Source organism: Taudactylus pleione, unplaced genomic scaffold (genome assembly GCF_031769625.1).
Source record: "Taudactylus pleione unplaced genomic scaffold, aTauple2 ptg001027l, whole genome shotgun sequence".
NCBI lineage: Eukaryota > Metazoa > Chordata > Amphibia > Anura > Myobatrachidae > Taudactylus > Taudactylus pleione.
Window position 1 is genome coordinate 2,166,004 of NW_028285428.1, and position 19,708 is coordinate 2,185,711.

Below are 19,708 nucleotides of genomic sequence, written 5' to 3' on the forward strand. Positions count from 1 at the left end.
CATGTCTCTTAACGTGGGCAGTACTGTGCTGCATAAACAGATAGCAGAGAACATTGTAGCATAATAGATATTCTCTGCTATAATTGCCTATTTATAAATTCAACTCAGTAATTAGGCATGTGGGAAGGTTGCCCACAGAAATATGGATGCAGCGATTATCTGATTCATCAAAGCTGTCCTGACATTTCATAAAAGGTAATACAACCCCGCTGCCTGTGCTCCACAGCCTGCAATGCTTCAGTCACGTTTCTTTCTACTGTATTATTATTATTACCAGTTACTTATATAGCGTACACATATTCCGCAGCGCTTTACAAAGAATATCTTACCATTCACATCAGTCCCTGCCCCAGTGGAGCTTACAATCTATATTCCCTACCACATGCTCGCTCGCTCACACACACATTAGGGCCTTAATGCGCTGACCACTGCAGACATGCTGCTTGTAGAAGTGTGCTAACTTTAACGATACAAATAAAAACTCACAGGCACATTTTACACTTCAGTATTTATTCAATGCATATATCGATAGTATATGCAAATTAGGAGAAGAAAAATAAAATAACCGTATGAATAAAGCACTGGAAATAAAAAAAAAAAAAAAAACACATGGAACATTAGATTTTTTTTTTTTTCTCTCTTCGCATGAAAAGACTTTATGAACAAACTTTTACTAAACAGTACATAATAGCTGTCTCGTGTCACGTTTCAGTCAGTCAGCTGAGGGTCATGTCATAACTTAGTCTCTGTTCTGTAGAAAGAGCACAATACAATTATGAAAATAATTATCTGAATATGGAATACCACAATATTAACCAAGCACTACATAAAGGCCTTTAAAAAAAAAACTTCTTCATTTTTGACAAGGATTCTTGGGTCAGTTTAAAGGCTAAGGGGCTTATGTAATTGGGTGCGAGAGCTGGCAGTGCTGCTGGAATTCATGCAAGTATTCCTGTGTTTTTAAAGCACCAATCATTTTAAAGGAAAAACCAAGCTAGTTTTGCCTTTAAAATGATTGCCGTTTTAAAAATACGGGAACACTTGCATGAATTCCTGCAGTGGTGCCGGCTTGCACCCTATTACATAAGCCCCCAATACTATAAACATCTCTAAGGTCAGTCACAATATTTCTTTACCAGTCAATCTCTGGTTAGAGCAATTTTAATATACAGGGGACAAATGAAATCAGGGTGATTTTGGAGCGGTTCACACAATGTGCCGTCAGCACCAATAGCAGCTTCACAACATTGCTCCAACACCACGCGGTTTGCCCGTACCCCCACAGAGGTGCACAGGAAAGTATGTGATGCTAGGCTACCCGAAAGTACAGGTGACATGCTCACCGCACATCACATTATGTTGTGTGATCGCGATGTAACATCACCTAGAACTGAACCGCTCCCATCTTGTCACAAACAGTTTCTTTCCTCTCAGCTTACTAATGGTTTCCATGGAACGGTTAAATGGCACCTGTTCTCACAATTGTTATACTCCTGAAAGAATGGGTCAGTATTGCTAATCAGTCAGAACATTTACTGTCAACCATTAAATATGTCTACAGTTGAACTACGTCAAAATTGGTCCCATCTGACAGCCATTTGCACAAAATTGCACCCCAATCCTTTTTAGGTTTCAGAGGGATAAGAACCTCTTCCTTACAATCACTGACACTCAGTTTGCTGCAGGTGTGGCTTTTATTTTAATTTTATACCATTGTGTTGTCTGTAACAAGTAACCGTACACTAGGCCTTCACACATTCAGATGCGAAACCTAGTAATGTCAAGAGACAAAGGTGCCTTGGTGCAACCGCATGTTCCCGATTCCTTACAGCGCAAATGTTTTTCAATGGAAACCATTTGTAAATTGGAAGGGGAGAGGTTAGTGACCAGTAATATGTATAGTGTCTGCATCACTATGAATCAGGGTTGCATAAAACTGGATTTTTTATTTTTTTAAGAATTGATTTGATTTAAATAGGATTTTTTATTACATTTTTTTTTAAATAAACGTTTAAAAATTTAAGACGTTTAATTAAATTTTTTTTATAAAAAAATCCTATTTAATCCCCAAAAATCTGATTTAAATCAAATAAATCCGTTTTTGATTTTTTTTTTTAAATCCAATTTTATCCAACCCTGCTATGAATTAATGACCAGTAATATGTTTGTTTTTCTACTCTATAGAAAGAGTTGCTACTCCCTTCCAACAGAATGGCGTTAATAAACTACTTAATATTATATAGTATTAGAATAAAACATCTACTGTTACGTCAAATATACTTTAATATCTTACACTTGATTTCAGGTGAACTACACCATAGGACGACACTTAAAGAGACCACAGCATTTTTTTTTTTTTTTAAATATACGAACTGTATTATTTAAAAACATGAGCTTTTGTGCAAGTCTGTGCCCAAAGCAAGCAACATATATAGTTGATGACTAATACAGAATCCCCTGAATATGTAAGCATACGCTTTATTAAAACACATTTATGATTCTGTGATAACAGAATATGTAACGTCATTTGGATAAACAAACAAGAGAAAACTCCCAGTTTTTCACAGGTGAAGAGATCATATGGTTTGAAGATCAGGTAAAAAAAAAAACAAATCTTGGTGAAGGACGTATTCACATGGCCGCTTTTGCCTGTAGGAAGACACACTCTGGTCCAGCAAGTAATGGAGCATACACACGGTCAGATGAACGATTTGACCAACGATTTGAACTACGAACGATTTTTGACTGCATTAAAATGACTGCAATCATCCAAAACTGACTGCAAACACATCAGATGTCAGATATCGCTATCTGACCATCGGGAACGCGCATCGTGTCAGATTTCCCTTCAGATATGAACGATTTTTGAAATCGTTATCGTTCAGACTTGAAGAAAAATCTGACCGTGTGTATGCACCATAAGACAGATGACACAAAGGGGGGTTTTTACCAATGGCGGAATATGTGCAGCACACTGAATTCTGCACAAACGCAACTCCTCTGCCCAGTACATAAATAGGCACAACTATACTTTGACAAAGGGACAGCCAGAGGCCAACAGTACTGTATTTAATGTGTTATGCGCGTATATTTTCTACAGTTACATGTGTGCGCATTCTCTATAGAGGGAGTCTGACTGCTGGAAACCACGTAGAGAGAGTATAGATCGCCACTCGCATCTCCACCACCACGGGAAAATATAATGACCTGCCACATGGCAGGTACTCTCGCAATATTTTAAAGCGGCCTTTCAAATTATTGGTACTTTAAAACATGGGCAGACTCACCGGAGTGGTGCAGGCGCCTGCATCTCGCAGACTATTACATTTCCCACCAAGTGCGTGTGCGCCTTCGTCACTTTTCTGCTTTTAACAAGGAGCGCCCCGAACCGCGCAGCATCTCCCTTCCACCAGCCCATATAAAACAACCATGTGTCTGCGAAAGACCCTTCAAACATGCAGCATAGGGATCATTGATACATGGCTCCGTACGCTCTCTGACATGACCTGAATAGAGAACTCTTCAAGCTCCATGTATATTTACATACGGAACATACTGATAACACATGGAGTTATATATAAATATAATATATCTATCGCTATATATTAATATAAAGCCATATATAAATTATCTACAATGCGGTTAGAGGTGGTGTAGGTAGCACGTGTGGCTCACCGGCTGCTCTGGATATAGAACTTCCAGTATGCCCCCCAACAGCTGGACACTCACCGGTCGCCTTAGCCCGAGTTAGAACATGTTATTCCAAAGCCCAGCAGAAATGACCCTTTAAAGGTGTAGAATTATTTTTAGATTTGCTGACACACATTAATTTCCATAAAATGAAATGCTAAAACTTTTTAAAGGACAAAAAAATAAATAAAAAAGTCTATAACAATTATCAGCTATTGCAGAATCCATAATGGTGTGAAATCTCCAGTATAAGGAATACAGTACTTACACATTCCATGCACAATAGGTCTCCTCAGCCAAGGTGCCCCTTCCCTCCTAGCTGGATTTACGCTGAACTCTAAACGAGGTCCATTATGTTTAATGACGTACATGGCCTGAGACAAAACTGCTAGAGATTTTATAAAGGGCTTTAAGATGTTTTTCTTTTTTAGCTTTATTAAATGTCCAATTCCAGCCTTCTCTGAATTTTATGTGCTTTGTCTCCTGGTACAAGGCGTCTCGAAATAAGTTAATGAGCTGATCAGCCAGGTCTCCTCGGAGGCCACTTGCTTGATGGCTTCAAAATGGAAGTTCCCTGACTCCCTTGTAAACTCTACTCTGATAGGCAGAATATGGTCAGTACACTCTGTGCAATGTATTTGTGTTTTCTTAAGGAAGAGTCGACCAAAGTGATGGAGGTTTTGGAAGCAGCTCAGAGAATGATTTTTTAAAAATAAAAAGGCATACTAAATATAAATCCATAAAATATTTAATTCCTGAAATCTGAGCACACCAGCCTATGGTATTAATATTCAGATCAAGTTAGGTGTACAATCCTCACACAGTAGAATTAAATAGCATGCTACTTGTTATCGGCCTTATTCCCACAGTGTGAATGGCAACGACCTGGCAGACAGAATGAAAAGTATTCTGGCTGCCCCATCAGGAAACCCAGAGGTTCTGTTGCATTGTCAGCCAACGAGCTAGTCTCCCGCTATCCTTAGTAATGATCAGAGCCCATGCAGTGTTTGTGGGAGTGACCTTTGCAACGCGCGTTAAACAATTCCTGACACCTCCGATATATTTATATTTGGCCGAAGCATCAAATGTGGACAAGCAAATTTGGTTTTTAAGAAAAATACTGGGGAGGTTACACCCAACCGTGAGCCAACAACAGGAGAAAAACAATACATTGTTTAACTTGGGAGAAAGACAGAGCTCTCCTGTCTCACAATTGTTTGCAGACTACCCACGCAGGATTGTAATTATCCCAAAGAAACATAGGACTGGATTTATGTCTCTTATCGGCGGGCTTGATCTGGAAATTTGAAGGGGCAATAATATTAAGTGCAACAAGCGGCTTCTTTTGCACTTAATATTGTTGCCGCTTTAAATTTCCAGGTCAAACCAGCGGAGAAGCAGTGACTTGCAAAGGTTCACAAGAACTGCTCCCACAGAGACACCATAGGGCCCAGGACTCACTGAGCCACGCTGCACAAATACACGCACACACTGGCTGCAGCAAAAGATGCATAAAGGACAATGATTTGTGGTGACCTTTTTAGGTAGTAATTCAATATTATGGATTTTAAGGTCAAACAAACAGGCCCTACAGCAATTTTACAACACATTCAAGGCCTGAACAGCAGTGAACTTGTGTAGCTAACATAGAAACACAGGTGGCTATATCAGATTATCAATGTTATAATTAAGTCTCCAGGGATCCTTTTTATCAAGTCATTCACCTTTGGTGAAACCAGCACAGCTATTACCCATCATGAATATACACGCACCCTGTGTTGTCTGAATGGTATGTCGTTTATATACCAGAATACCGGCGCCGAAATCACAATCCGAACCTGCAATGCTATGACTTAAATTCGTGCGAGGGAATGCTCCCAACGTGGTTCATTTTCTAATTAAATAAATACTGACAATCATAACTTGACACTGCTTTTTAAACATGCAAGCTGGGTTTGCAAAAGCTTCCCTGACAAATTGCTGGCATTTGCCAAGTGCCCAGAATACAAATGACAGCAATGTAAAATAATTCTGCCAAGCTGGAACCAGGAGAATTAAGCGCTGAATGAGTGCCAAAACAGCACAGGAGCTAAAAGCCCTGGTAACAAGACACCTACAATCATCTCTTCTTTACCAAAACATGAAACAGCTGAAATAAAAACACTCTTTATAACGCAACCTCCAGAGAGTTCTCATTACGTCGGGGGTAAATATCACAATCAAGACATAAAACATCCTTTCTGTATCTGTGGTCACAGCTGAATGACAATACGGGGCCATTACAACTAGCCGCAAATTAAGTCCGGCTACTTTTTCCCCCCACTGAACACACACAAAGGCTGCGTCCGATTGCTATTCAATTGAAAAACTGTGTGAAGTAAGAAAACGCGGGTTTCAATGGGAGAAATCACGGCTTTTAATTTGCAGCTCCAAAGTTGGTGATAAATTTTAAGAGGTCTTATTTTAATAGGACAATGTCAGAATAGAATGTAGTTCCTCTGGTAGACTCCAGCTTTCCTGAATAGAGGAGGGGGGGGGGGGTACCGCGGCGTGATCCAGAAAGCTCAAGCTAAAAACGTGTGCATCCTTAGTTTTGCTAGATGCGTTATATTGTATAAATATCCAAATTCACATTTTGTTCATGGATCTCTCAAATACCTCAATAGAAGTAAAGAACTTTAAAATCGGTATTCCCTTTCATTTTTCTGTAGGTGGTTATTAAAACATATTGACATTCTACATAACAATTGTGTCTTATTAAACAGACAGACAATAATGGAATAGCACTGACATTGGGTAAGTTATAAGGCAGAGCGCCTGCCTAACAAATGCATTACAAACCACGTTACAGCAGTGTTAATTTTGACAAGGATTTTAAATTTAGTTTTAAGGGGCACATTCACTAGGCGACTAGGGAAAGACAGTACGATTACAACATCGTAATCGCACCGTCGTTCCCCATCCCCTGCAGTGCCTACACTGAATGATTAGTCGCTCAGTGTAGGCACCCTCCTCCATCATCCCCGAACATGGTCAATCTGTCGTTATCGGCAGATTGACCGGCATGTTTGGGTGATGATTGATGTCGGAAACGACCAGCGGGAGCGCGCATCGCTGGTTGTTTCCGACATTTTGGTGCACGTTTCAAGCACAATTAATGAGCAATTGAACGATAACGTTATCGTTCAATCGCTCATTAATATCGCTTAGTCTTATGGTGCATACACACGGTACGATCTGTACCACCAACGACTTCAAAGATATCTTTCAGTGAAGTCATCCTGCCACATCTCTGAACAGGTAAAGTTGACGATATCGTCCTGCATGCATGGACGAAGATAGATATCTTTTATCGTCCATGCGGGAACGCGCATCGTTGGTCGTTGTCAGGTTGGTGACTGCAAAAAAGTGAACGATAACGATATGGTTAATAACGTTCATGAAAGTCGTACCGTGTGTACGCACCATTAGTCACTTACTGTATATAAAATTGTAGTTGGTTCAGTGTCACATTTTAGTCTCTCTTTTGCTTTGTTTTAGTCAAGATTTAGTCAGTGGGACTCAGTTTTCATTTTAGTCTAATTTTAGTCAATGTTTTAGTCCTAATTTTTGCAAACAGTTTAATGACACTGTAATGGATTTTACTGAAGAACTTTTCTCTAAAATCCCCTTGAGAACTTGCAGTCAGCATACCTATAACTACAGTATGTGCTTAGCAATCTAGGCTCAGTAGAGTGAGAATGTGTTCTACAAATTAATGCCTTTCGTTTAGAACCAGTGTTAATTGTAACAAGGATTTTAAATCTAGTTTTAGTCTTATACCCCTTTCAGACAAACTGAGATTCCCGGGATTTTGGCCTGCCTCTGCCAAAATTCCCGGGTCTCGCTTATGTCTGAAAGGTAGCTACCCGGGAGTACGATCCCGGGTAACCGACCCTTCAATAGTCCTGGGAAGACAACCTGGCTCTTGTCTGAATGGTGCAACCCGGGCTGCACCTAGAAGCTTCCCATTGGCCCAGGCTCGGACTCCCCCTGTAGTCACTGTAGCAGCGTAGCACTGTAGCAACGAGTCCTCCCCCGGTAGTCACCGTAACACTGTAGCAGCGGGTCCTCCCCCTGTAGTCACCGCCGGTAACAGCACCCCCCGCCACCCCCAAAATCATGATTTTGAGTTGGAGGCCCGTCCGGCTCTGTATGGCCACTGTAGCTCACTAACTAGCTTCTGCAAGAATACGCATGTGTATGCTTCTGCATGTGGAGTGCCGACCCGCCCACCATTTTTCCATCTGCAGCTGCAACCGTCGTCAATGCTATCTGGACACGCACCCACTCCATGCTGTGTACACACGCTCCACCTGAACAGGCGACCGCTCTACATCCGCACACTACTAAAGTTGGCCTACATACCAACAGCAGCCCCACTAGATGGAACCATTCCTTGCGTCCGCATGATCGCCGTCCAGTCTAGTTGCCGTACATTTTAAAAGTGGACAGCTCAATCCGGCCTCATTTGCGATTCAGTGCATGCGCAGTTGCTGATTTCTTTCTACTGCACATGCGCAGTATGCTGAAACCCGCCAGGTGAGTCGGCAACCCCACATGCCTCTAAATTACAATCAGGCAACAAAAAAACAACTATGGAAATTGTTTTTTAATATAGAAAGGTGACATTGTAAATGACAGGGATGAAGCAGGTTCTATTCTTCCTACTGTAAGTAATTCACCAGTTCTACTAAATTTGCATATTCGTATTGTACCTCACTAATACGAGGCTATTGTAATGCTAGCACCATAAAACACTAAAGGTACTTACCAGGACTTGGCTATTAGGAAAAGAAAAAAAACAATAAATTAAAAAAAACAAAACCTTAATGATCTATTGTAACAAAATAACTTTTTTTCGGTTACCCCTCAGATCTATGATCTGATGAGCAATTGTGCAAGTCCTCTCAGGAGCACAGCCGGCCCATTGCCAACTGACATATCCCAATACTTAGCATAGTAAAGAGTCCATTCAGCTGTGGCTTCAACTGCAGAATCCAGTTACCTACTATGCAAGCAAAGGGTGAAATGGTAAAAGGATAAATAAGTGACGCCCTACCAGGCTGTATCTAGAACGGACAACCGATGTTCCTATCACTTTAAGTCAGCTTGGTCCGTCCAGTATGGTCATGAGGGGGTGGGGGGGGGGGGGGAAGACTTCCACCAAGGGTATAGAATTCCTAGTGAAAATCCCATAGTACGTGCATCTATCTGGAAGATTGTCCATATACCATATATCTGTCATTGCTATTTTATTGTATTTCACTGTGCGTCTAACAAACATCCGCGTTAAAAGGAAAGGGTAAATTGAAAGCTGAGAGTTCCTATTTTCTCTCCCCAATTATTGGCATGTCACCATATTGCCGCACAGCTCTCCGTCAGTGCGCAGCCGGTCTGGGAAAGTAATATTGTGGAGAGAGAGAGAGGTCAGAGTGTAAGAACAGACAACTTATAGCAGTACTTACATGAAGCTATAAACTCAGTAGGTTCTCTGTCTCTTGTTGGACTCATCTCTTGGAGATTCCGCCTGCATCACTTTCAGCTTCACGCCGTTCACTATTTTCCCATGCAATGTAGAGATGGCTTCATTCGCACTGGACACTTCCGCATATCTGGCGTAGCCAACGTTTTTACCCGGTACAATGTAAACTTCTATCAGATTCCCAAATCGGCTGCAGTGGGAACAAAGGTAAAAAGTATTAGCTTCTCCATAATCGGGTGATTTGCTCACAGACACACCGGTTATAACTGTGGATATTATTGGGTGCAGAACAAAAAACAATGTTTGGTCTTAAATACACCCTCGCTATGACATCGGCTGCGCCCTAATCAGCTATAAAGAGGGAGCACTATTAATGAGACGACATAATCAGTGTGCTAAACGTTTCCAAGATAAAACAGATTATTCGGTGGTGCACATTTGTGAACCAGTGCTCTGGAACAAAAGGTACTGAAATCCACTGCGTGCCGGTTCTGGAGGTCAGTTCTGTGTTATTATTATTCTAATATCTTTGAAAAAAAAAAAAATCTGATTGGTTGACGTGGGAGACAGCATCTGTCCCTGTAGCGCCATCTTCGTGAACAGCCAGTATAAGCATAGTTTACTAACCGATGGACACAGATAACAAATAATTGGCACACTGGATATTTACACCACCTCTCCTGATTATATGGTTACAGATATATATATATATGCATTGTTCTTGTAGTGCTCTGCTCTACTCTATACCCTCATCACAATTCACTGAGTTACAGCTTATAATGATATGCCAATAACAAATCCACAGCCATTGTGAATGTGTACCAACCAAAACCTCAATGAGCTTATAAGAATAATTCACTCCAAAGCACTAGCTGTGTCTACTCATAAATGCAAGACCATCTGTAACCTTTAATGAGGGTTTGTGAGCCATTATCCTGCAGACAGAGGTGTCAGTGACAGGGAGAGGAAACCTTACCAGAATAAATCTTCCATCACATCTAAGGATAATGGGTGAGGATTGAACACCACAAACAGTCTTTCCTTGCTCTGAGCATCGCTGGAAGCTTTCTTTTTGTATGCTGGAAGGGTAGCGTCTGTCTGAAGCTGAGCTGCAGCAGGGGAGGCGTACGCTCGATCGTAGGCCTGCAGACAAAAACAGAATCGCTTTGAAACACGACTGAATATTACTAAGCAGACAGCAAAAAAGCAACACAAAAAAAAATGTCATCAGCTCCTGTAATGTCATCAGCTCCTGTGTTGTCATACGGTCATGTGTCTGGTTTCAGTGTCCATGAATCAGCTAGCAATTGTAATGCCAAGATTTAGAAAATAAACTTTTAAAAGGGAAAGAGAGATGGGATTTGGGGGATCGATCTGCAGAACCTGGCTAGCAGTGATTATCTCTGTGCTATAAATGTCCAGTTATATATGGCTAGTAACGGGGCGAATGCACTCTGCACACATTACGAGGATACAACCTTATACTTATTCAGGGATTCAGACTAAAGGTTTGGAACTCCCAACCTATACTGTAAGGCAGCACCTAGTAGCATAACAAGAAGCATCCACACAGGCACAGCCTAGAATTTCTATTTTGAGAATGGCGGCCACTGTTGTATGAAATGCTATGTTATGTTGTCTAGTACAAGTATTAAGTAGGAGAATAAACAAGATGTATAAAAATAAAATGTATAAATATAATAAGAGGGAGGCAATACCCGAAAAGCTAACTTTTCTCCAAAGCTTACACCTCAATCTCACTACCTAATTAGTGGCTATACACCAAAAAAAAAGTGCATTAAACAACTTATGAATAACTGAACGGCAATGTCACCTTGGAAGAATAAGAGAGCCGGCCAGGTCTCCCCGTTCGCTCGGCAGAGAGCCACTCACTCAGAACATTTCCAAGTCGGTATTCCGGTGGAGGTTTCACCCCTGCCAAAGAGGCACTCTCCTCCTGTAAGTGAAATCGGAGTGAGTACACTCGAATCGCTCCATGCTCCAGTAGCCATGCTTACCCTGCAGCCTGTGCAAGCTCTCCTCGCGTCACTCGATGACTGTACTAATACGGATATCCAACTCGCTAGAAGAATTCTGCAGAGACCTCCAGACAAGGCAGAACACTTAGCCTCCCTTAGCAGTTTATGAAGCTACACATGGAGCGGGAGTGGAAGTTGCGAAGCACCCAATTGCAGGATGGCTCCTGAAGAAAGGATATTAGGCTTAGAGGCATACCTGAATTGATCCAAGTGGGAGAACTGGAAAGCCACGTGCAGAGCATAGTCTGTGGCTGTAGGGAATAGCTCACTGATTAGGCGATTGACTGTATTCACAGAATACCAAAGCTGAACGCCCTGGCAGACGGTTCTCCATTTCTACCAGGTAAAGCAGCGCATCCTTAGGTGGCACATACAATGATGGAGTGAGAAAGGGACCTTCGCAGGACCTGCCATTATATACAGATCTATCAAGAGCCACCATACTTAACTGCATTGAATGCATGGGATGGTCAGTTCCCTTACAGATGGACTTTCCTCTGGTTATCAACAAGAGCACCCAAAATTCATGTAGTATTGTCTTCAAATGACGTTACACTCTTCTTAAAGGATTGAAAATCCAAATACAGCAATAGGCACAAAGCTAAAACCTGTACCACTTGCCTAGGAAGATGGGAATATCCAGCTGGGCGTGAAGCTGTGAGACCTCAGAATACATCACTTTCCCCCTTTAGTCTGTCAGGAGGCCCCGATATTTGCAGAATGAGAGACAGGAGGACCTTCACCCATTTCCCACTCAGATGCTTGGTTCATGCTGGATGAAACTGATTGCGTCACTTTGCTTGTTTAGACCACAAGCTCAAATAAGATGCCTTTTTAGACCACATTTTATTTTTTCCCTGAGATAAGATATATGAATGTAATTAGGTGTGCCACCAGAATGTGGCGCTATCACCCCCAAACACTGAGTTATCACTTTGTATCTATACGTTAGCAACTCCCTAATTGGGTACATTTAGGGATGGAAAAGACCTAGGTAACAATGAAGGCCGATTCCTTACAAGAGGCGGTAAACCATCTATGGATCCCCCTTGGAGCTGCTCCGCTCTATAGGACCTCATTAGCCTACCGAAACTTTTGCAATATAGTCTATATAGCCCAAATAAGGGCAGTCACAACTTATGTCTTTTTCCTTCTACATTCCTGCCTCTCAATCAGTAATCAAGGCCCTTCTGTATAGTGCAGACTGTCACTTTGGTTCTCTTGAGGTCTCCATTCACGTTCAAGAGAACTGAACCCCCCATGGAGTGATAGGTGGGGAGGAGATAAGTGGACCACTACAACTAAGCACCAGAAGACCTACTCCAGTATGTCATCTGCATTTGCTTATCATGGCAGCACTGGCTAGCACATAGCTCTATACCAAGGAGCATCACAGCAGGGGTTGGGTACAGGGTAAGTGTCGGGATTCCAGCGTTGGAATTCTGAACGCCGGAATCCTCACGGTCAGTATTATGAACGCATCCCTTACAGCAGGCATAGCAAGATGCACAGACCACCAGTGTCCTGCAGCAGTAATCCGCCTGCAATATTTCCGCCCTAACGCACCTACAAAATACCTTGCACTTTTAAAAATATGAAATATTTAAAGATCGTCACCAAAAATCTCCTTTATTTGTTCCTAATACTTGTTCGGAAATAAAAAATAAAAATTGTCAGTGTAATAGGCAGTAAGAATTTCATGCTAAATACTTTAGAAAGCCAATCACAAAAATTAAGAAAATATATTTCAGAGCATTTCTCCTGCTGGTGATGTAATTAGTATTATCTGACCAGCTCCTCAGTATCCGTTTATCACTCATGTGATATATTCAGCAGCAATAACAGACATTGTAATGTCACTGTCACAGGAGCTTCATTGCCTCTATGAGCAAGCAGCAATGATTTCCTTATACTGATGTGTCCTCATTCACCTATCTTCAATGACGTGCCGCCATGGGTAACAATTCTCAGACATTACCTCCGAGGAAACGGCCAGAGCTAATAGCTCAAGAAACGCCTTAGTGATTCACCTCTACTCCATCATCATACAGGACGCAGCTGACACGCACTACAGGCGGTAGCCAATTTTTCCATCATAGCGGCTAACAGTAGATGCTTAATGGAGTGTGCGCGGTGCACCGGGAAGACATGTGAGCCGCGGCAGGTTACGCCGCCCGGTCTTAGGAGAGAACTCTCCAGTTTACAACAGCGTGCCACTCTGTTGGGATTATGGCCGCTACCAATCAATCAATAGCGGAGTGTAGCCACCAAAGTTTCATCTACTTGCTCCACTGCAGTGTGAGCGCTGAATCCTTTTACTTGAGACCCCACCTGCGCTGATGACTTCATCTCTGTCCTGTGTCCATGTACTCTGTTATAAGCTCCGTTCATTATAGGATTACTCAAACATTGAGTCCAATACAGCAAGCTGACTTTATTCACGAAGTGTTATTATCTTCTCACTAACCCGCTGCTAAGGCATAACAACAAACTAACAATGCGGCCGCTTTGATGTTGGACTGTATTTACCATTTACCCAGTCTTTTGCCATTTTACCCAGGTTAGGGTCTGAGTCGCACGTCGCTGCTGCATGCACCATTCCAGGGTACTCACGGATTATAACTTTGTTTCATTAGTGATACAACTAAGAAGCATTTTCGGTATCCAGTAGTTTATTGCTGGGTGGAGAGCTCTTGTATGACACCATCCCAAAAGACATAAATCACGCCAGCAAAAAGCTTTCAAAGGACAATTTGTTGACGATGACAGGAAAAACATGTAATCTGCTGCCTGAGTGCTGTTTACAGATAGTGATACTTCAAGAAATACCATTATCTTTATAAAGGTCATTCTGCCCCGTATCGGACATTTGAAAAACGTTCAGTGAAAATCAAAGGTTTGACGTACAGAAAAAGCCACTAATTAGGTAGGGAATGCAGTTTGCTGGAAGGAACTGGAGTAGTGATAACAGCAATGGAGGGGAAAAAAAAATATTAACGCAAAAAACATTTTTCACAGTAGCCCAAGCATTATAATGCAGGAAAGCAAGGCTGGGGAATCTACATGGTAGTAAGCAAGGGTTTACATTTTACTCTGAATCTCTATAGAGAAATAGCACGGAGGTGACGTTCCTGCACATCTTATTGTATAATTACCATTTACTGAATTTAAGAGAACGACAAAAGAACAAATAAACAGTGACTGACGCATAAAGGTCTGGACACCCTGTTCTGTAGTTTGATTGGTTTTAAATCTCTTAAAATAATAGATAGTTGTTACAAAGTAAAAAAAAGTGTTACAAAGTACAAAACTAAAAAAAAAAAAAAAACTAAAAATAAAAAAAAAACAGGAAAGTCAAATTTTTCCAGTTTAGGATTTTCATTGTCAAACACTGGGTGAAACTACTGAAGTCAAGGTGAGTTTTGCAGATCCCGGATAAATCTGCTAGGAAATTGGTTAGATATACAAAGCAGAACCCCTGAATGAAATTTAGTTGACACCATTGATCAGCATGGCAGAGATAAGTTAACGTTTTAAATACACAAAGCAACACTTATGCTGGGTCCACACTTAACGATGTGTACCCAGCACGATCTCGCTAACAGGACTTGGCATCGCCAAGTGCATACACAACTGCCGATGCCAGTAGCGACGGCGGGGGCCATGCTGCATTCAGCAGCATGGTCCCCATCGGAACCTGCATGCGGGAGCGTGCATCGTCAACAACGTAGCCGGTACACACTGGTCGATGTGGATGATATTGTCTAGTGTGTACCTGGCTTTAATTAAGCCAAAAACTGTTTGGAACAAAAATCACTGAGAGCTGATGAAATTAAAACATTTTGCCCATCTGTATTCAGAAATACAGATGATGCGCTTTAAGAGATGACCTTGGCAAACGTTAGGCATGCTGGCATAGTGGCAGGCAGCTGAAAAAGGCTTGGATATTTCAGCAGGGCAACAATCCAAAACATACCATAAACATCAACCATGAACAAAAGATTAAAGCCTTGGTATTGGCTTTCAGTCCCCAGTTTTGTACATTACTGACAATGTATAGGGAAATCTAAACTTGAAGTGCCTGCACGATGACCCAATACTATCTCTATGTTAGAGGAAGAGTAGGAGAAATCCTAGACTGGCTGTAAACTGGCTACAAGAAACACTTGGTAGCCAGGATTTCTGCCAAAAGTAGTGTCACCAAGTGCTGACTAAGGGCCTGATTCAGAGCCGCTCGCTATTTGCGCTCGTTCGTTGAAAAAACAAGGGGTGGCTATTCAAATGAACCGTTCGCTAATTGCGGTCTGTTCACGCCTCTAAGTCTGAACGAGCGAGCAAAACTTGCGGCTGTAATTTTGAAAAATACGCCCCCTGGCCGCTCGCATCCTACTTCATGTCCGCTATTTATTAGATTAATCAAGCACATCGAACAGCGTATGAACTGCTCGCTATTCTTGTGGCTGGTTTTTTCGACCGCTATTTTGCGATCAGTTCGGGGTAAAAAAAAAACAAGTGACGTGGTCAATGACGCTGCTGTATTAATTATGCACTCCCTTAAAACGCCGGTTTTGACCTTTAAGCACGCCTGCGATCTAATTCCACACCCCCGTTTTCAAGCACCTTCCCCTGTTACCACCCACATACGCCTCCTTCTGTCACTCAAAATAGCAGGCATTCGCTATATAGCGAACAAACTATTTTCGGCCGCACTGACTGGTTCGCGCATGCGTATTACAATCCGTACGCATGCGCAGATGTGCGAACATCGGTCAGAACGAACGAGCGGCCGCTTACGAGCGGCTCTGAATGAGGTCCTAAGAGGGTATCCAAACCCTTGCCACACTCGCCATTTTATTTATTGCTTTCCCAATCTTTTAAATTCAGCAAACTAACAGTAATAGTGCGGAAAGGACTCATGTTTAAGTTTGCACCTTGCAGGGGTTGTAGTAACGTTCTATTTAGGGATTGGCTAGAAATGCAATTTAACCACATCGTTCTACATCTGCCTCCTCTTTCCTACAAGCCCTACACTGGCTCCCTTTCACCTTCACAACCCAATTCAAGGTTCTTACACTCACTTACAAAGCCCTCACCCAATCCTCTCCCATTTACATCTCTGATCTCATCTCACTTCACACTGCCACCCATCCACTTCGCTCAACAAATGCAAGCCGCCTCTCCTGCCAACTGATTACTTCCTCCCAGTCCAAGATTTTCCTGTGCTGCTCCCTACCTCTGGAAAGCTCTCCCTCTCCGCATCAGACTCTCCACCTCTCTACATATCTTCAAACGGGCTCTCAAGACCCATTACTCAAAGCCTTCCAGCTCTCATCCTAACCTGCTGCCCCATGCTTCGTCCTCACTGTCTACCATCCGTGTCCCCCCTGGCAGTCTGCCCCTCCCCTTTAGAATGTAAGCTCTCACGAGCAGGGCCCTCTTCCCCATGTGCTTCTCCTTCCCTCACTCATATGATCGTCTACTCTTAACTCCCCACAAGGGCACCTAACACCTGGTTGCTAACGCACTGCTGCTTATTTGAGTGTTAGGATTGCTATTGCAGAAATGTTTATAAAATGTCCTTGTCCTGCATTGTTTTGTACTGTTAAGGTGCCGGATCCACTAGACTATTTAATTGAGCGACTGAACGATATTGTTATCGTTCATAAATAGTTTGCAAAAATGTCTAAAACGACCAGCGATGCGCGCTCCCACTGGTCGTCTAAACATCTATCATCGGGCAAACATGATGTATAAACTGACGATATAGTCAGGTCCAGCATGTTAGCAGATGATTGATGAGCCTACACTGAACGACTGCTCGGTCAGTGTATGCACATCACAGACTGACAAACGACTGCACGATTACAATGTCGTACTCGTGCAGTCGTTTTGAGGTCTGCTAGTGGATGGGCACCTTAAGTTGCAGTTTTCGTGTTTGCTCATTTGTTTATGTACTTTTTGAGGCGCTGCAGAACCCTTGTGGCGCCATATAAATAAAGGATAATAACAACAACTAGAGGAGGTTGTGTTATAGGATTTCCTGCATCATATCCACATAATAGCATTATATTAAGAGGAAGATAGGCATTAATACTTACTGCAGCTGACCCTGGGTATTGCTGTGAAACTTGGGAACCCCATACCATGGAATTGACCTGGGCAGCCACCATCTGGGAGGCCATTTTTCTGAGCAGGCTATGGGGAAAAAAATTAAATAAGTTATACTAGGACACATACTGCTCTTACACGTTCCACCTGGTTTATACGCACTACAGACGAGAGGCTCAACACAAATTACTTTTGCAAACTAAATAAATCCTAAAATGACTGTATAAGGATTAATGGATGGAGCACCATCCTAACGCCAGGCCACAGAGCACACATCCTGGAGACAAACTATGCACCATATAGGCTGTCACTAGTGTGAATGTGGGGACTAATAAATATGCTGCATCCTTAGGTCCCTTTAAAGGTGCGTACACACTGGGCGATCAGGAAAGACAGTACGATTACGACATCGTAATCGTACCGTCGATCCTGATGACCTGTAGTGTCTGCACTGAACGATCAGTCGTCCAGTGCAGGCACGGTCCATCATTCCTGAACATGCCAATCCGTCGTTATCGGCAGATTGGCCTGCACGTTCAGGCGATGGACAATGTCGGAAACGGCCAGCGGGCGCGCGCATGGCTGGTCGTTTCTGACATAAAAGTGCACGATTATTGAACAATTGCACGATTACGATGTCGTAATTGCTCAGTAATACCGCCCAGTGTGTATACACCATTAGTGTACGTTGAACAATGGCCATCGCCGTCATTAGAAACACAACCCACCCATCCGTTTAATAAAATATTGTGATGGTGTACAAATAAGGGGGGGCTGTCCCATTGAATAGAAAGAGAAACCACCACACATACAGTTAGTGGCCACTTTATGAGGTACACCTTTCTAGTACTGAGTAGGAACCCCTTTCATCTGCCCCCAGAATAAACCGAATTCTTCATGGCATGGATTCAATAAGGTGCTGGAAATATCCCTTCAAGATTCTGATCCCTGCTGACAAAATAGCATCACACAGTTTCTGCAGATCTTACGGTCTCACACTCATGCTGCGAAGCTGCCGTGTGCTTTGTGGCATGGCCTGTTAGCCTGCTGGAAGAAGCCATTACAAGATGGGTACACAGAGGGCATTAAAGGGTTGCACATGGTCAGCAACAATACGAAGGTTGTCTGTGGCATTTAAGTGATGCTCAGTTGATATTAAGAGGACTCATGTGGGTCATGATAACATCCCCAAAACATTCAACCACCACCAGCCACAAGGCAAGATGATTCCGCGAGTCATGTTATAGACCGCCAGATTCTGACCCTACCATTTACATGTCGCAGCAAAAAAAACGATCCGTCGGCCGAGGCAATTTCCAACATGACAGTGCTGGTGAGCCCGTGCACACTACTGTAGCCTCAGTTTCCTGTTCTTAGCTTACAGTCTTCTGCTGCTGTAGCCCATCCACTTCAATGTTCAACGAGATGTGCGTTCAGCGATGCTCCCCTGCATGCCATGGTGATTCAGGTACTGTCGCGTTCCTGTCACCATGACAGACTCTGATCATTCTCCTCTGACCTTTCCCATTAACAAGGTATTTCCAGCCACAGAACTGCCACTCACTGGACATTTTTTCCATTTTAAGCACCATTGTCCGTTAACTACTGAAAAGGCACAAGTGTAGAATCTGCAGTATGTACATAGCCTAGAAGCACTGTATATTGGCTGAAGCAGACACTGAACTGCATATAGCTGATCACAAGTGGAAACTGACGTATATAGCAAACAAAAAAGGTCTGCTGCTCTGATCACAACTATACTCACTCTGTGCCATCACCGCCATCGCTTAAGTAAGTGACACCAAGCCGGTTTCCAGGTGGGTACTCGAAACCATGCAGCTTGTATTTTGCATAAATTGCAGATGAGATATTCTGATACTGAACGATGGCATGTGCTGCCGAGGGAAAAACAAACAATGTAATTAAGATAATAATAAAAAAAAGTGACAGCATTTAGTAAGTGGTAGCTAGGTAACAAGATAGCGGTTCAGATTTTTCCATGCGCCATGTGGACATTGCTGATAGCTACTAACAAACTTCTAACCTAAACCTTACTTATACAGAGTTACCTGATCTATTTAACTTAACAGTGCTATTGAATTAGCAGCCAGTTTTCTTCCACGCTAACCCATAGAGTATGTGTCAAGTGCCCAAGTAAACCACTTGTAGGCAGCCAAAGGTATTCACCAAAAGTCCTACTTACCATGGATTTCTCAGGAGGGTGCGAACAGAAATCCGCGTTAAGTGCAGCCTGTAAATGAATAGTCCCGGGCATCTAACACAGGAGCTACAAGCCAGAGGTACATTCCAAGGATAATTGAATTAGGCCCTAATGTGGGTATAACAC

At 42.5% G+C, this 19,708-nt stretch overlaps 1 protein-coding gene across 2 annotated transcripts in view; it reads right to left on the bottom strand.

Moving 5' to 3' along the window:
- Positions 1-513: 513 nt before the first annotated feature.
- Positions 514-19,708, bottom strand: part of RBM45 (RNA binding motif protein 45) — a 29,549-nt gene continuing 10,354 nt past the window's right edge. The window contains exons 6-11 of one of the 2 annotated variants that reach the window (XM_088461191.1): positions 19,127-19,256; positions 17,352-17,448; positions 11,049-11,171; positions 10,191-10,357; positions 9,198-9,404; positions 514-751 (exon numbers count right to left, since the gene is read on the bottom strand). In XM_088461191.1, coding sequence (XP_088317317.1) covers positions 9,212-9,404; positions 10,191-10,357; positions 11,049-11,171; positions 17,352-17,448; positions 19,127-19,256 — 710 coding nt within the window. In that variant the 3' untranslated portion in view covers positions 514-751; positions 9,198-9,211. The remainder of the gene's footprint in view (positions 752-9,197; positions 9,405-10,190; positions 10,358-11,048; positions 11,172-17,351; positions 17,449-19,126; positions 19,257-19,708) is intronic. The other variant, XM_088461192.1, reaches the window with a different exon arrangement.